We start from the raw sequence: 1,670 nt of genomic DNA on the forward strand, positions 1-1,670 counted from the left end.
TTTAAAGTAACCATCCCAACCCTGTATATTTTCCTGTATTATGGAAAGGTAAATATCAACATAGCTAGCATATTGTCAAGCAACCTGAACTCCAGGCAACTCCTGTCAGGAGACTTTTAAACAAGACTATGAACACTGCTCTACATATATCAACAACAACAATACTAATAAATAATAATAATAACAAATAAAAGCTACTTAAAAGACAAACCTTTCTTGTTGCGAGACAAATGAACAATGTGTCTGAGTAAAACGCCACCCCCCACAGTTGGGGGTATAGGTGCTGGTCTGTGAACAGTTTGTTGAATAAGTCACTATAAATTGTGTGACCCGATGAGGGAGCCAAGACCAGAATTTAAAGCTTTATTCATTCAGAGTGAGTTGTATAACAGCAGCTGTGCACATACTGTAATTCTAGCAATGATGTCTTTGAGAAGAGTTAAAGAGACAGGTATTGACTATGACAGGGTATTATATTTGTTTTAAAATTAAATGTTAAATAGTTTATTTTAGAAGGATTCATTAAAGAACACAAAGAAGGGCACTTCAAATAGATCTCGTGTTAAATGTAAGCAAAACCAGAAAGTCAATAAGTGTTATACAGGTATAAAAGTGCAGAAATTGTCATATAGCCTTAAGTAAAAGTGATTTTAGCGAGTCAGATAAAATCAATAATTTTAGTACAAACATAATTATTTGGAAAAATATTAATAGCAGTGATGTTGAGAGGAAATATGCCTACATTCCATTTACAGGTGTAAAAATAATAAAAACACATAGGCTATATTGTCTTAAAGAGAATAAACAGACTGGGACAAATATGTTATCCTGCTTAAATAGTTAAAATAGCCAGAACCACACAAACATACACACATAATCATTAATATACATCTGAAGCCCAATTAACCTGCACACAGAATGTCTTAGACTTCCTTCTCTGGACTGAAATATTCGTTGGTGTTGTTCACAATACATTAAAACAAATATGCAGGGCTCTGGTTTTTCGATCAATTAGAAAGCCACATTCTAAGCTTAGTAAATCAATGATGGCACAAGATAACACATGTTCAGTAGACATCACTGTGCATGGAGTGGACACTTTTGTCCCTAATACTTGAAAGACTTAATTTCCCTGATTCGGGGTACAATCACACTCGTCATACATGAGGCACTTACCAAGGTTAATTGTTGCCAGTGGTTTGTGTTCCTTATTTGTATATAATAAAAGGGAGTGGGTGAGAGAGAAACATAGTTAACTAGTTTCCTGGATACCAGGCCCGTCAGTATGGCTGCTCCTCCACTTACAGAGCATGGGAGTTATTGACACCACTTAAAAACCTCTTTGACAGGTCAGACTGCTTTGTTTGAGTTTCCCATTGTGCCATGCAAATAATTTGACACTTGAGCCACATACACATTGCCACTATTCACATTCTTGTGAAATGCAGCCATTAGCGTAGTAATGACAATACTGTTTGGGGATTATAGAGAGTGAGAATGGGTCTTAATACAATGACATTTGAGGAGTTGTGCTCAAACTATTAAAAAACTCAAAGATCTCTTTTCAGAAATGATGAAACGGTTGAGGTGAACTGCCCCTTTACATTGTGCTGAAACAATACCACCGCAACCTTCAATTGCTGTCTTTATACATTCACTTTGGACTATTT

The 1,670-nt window shown here is 35.7% G+C and overlaps 1 protein-coding gene across 1 annotated transcript in view; it reads left to right on the forward strand.

The window, feature by feature from the left end:
- Positions 1–423: 423 nt before the first annotated feature.
- The window catches only part of LOC118324115 (integumentary mucin C.1-like), a 3,035-nt gene continuing 1,788 nt past the window's right edge, over positions 424–1,670 (forward strand). The window contains exon 1 of the mRNA XM_035656266.1: positions 424–451. Within this exon, the coding sequence (XP_035512159.1) occupies positions 424–451 (28 nt within the window). The remainder of the gene's footprint in view (positions 452–1,670) is intronic.

The sequence above is a fragment of the Morone saxatilis genome, unplaced genomic scaffold, assembly GCF_004916995.1.
Source record: "Morone saxatilis isolate NCDOM2014 unplaced genomic scaffold, NCSU_SB_2.0 Contig0, whole genome shotgun sequence".
Taxonomy (NCBI): domain Eukaryota; kingdom Metazoa; phylum Chordata; class Actinopteri; family Moronidae; genus Morone; species Morone saxatilis.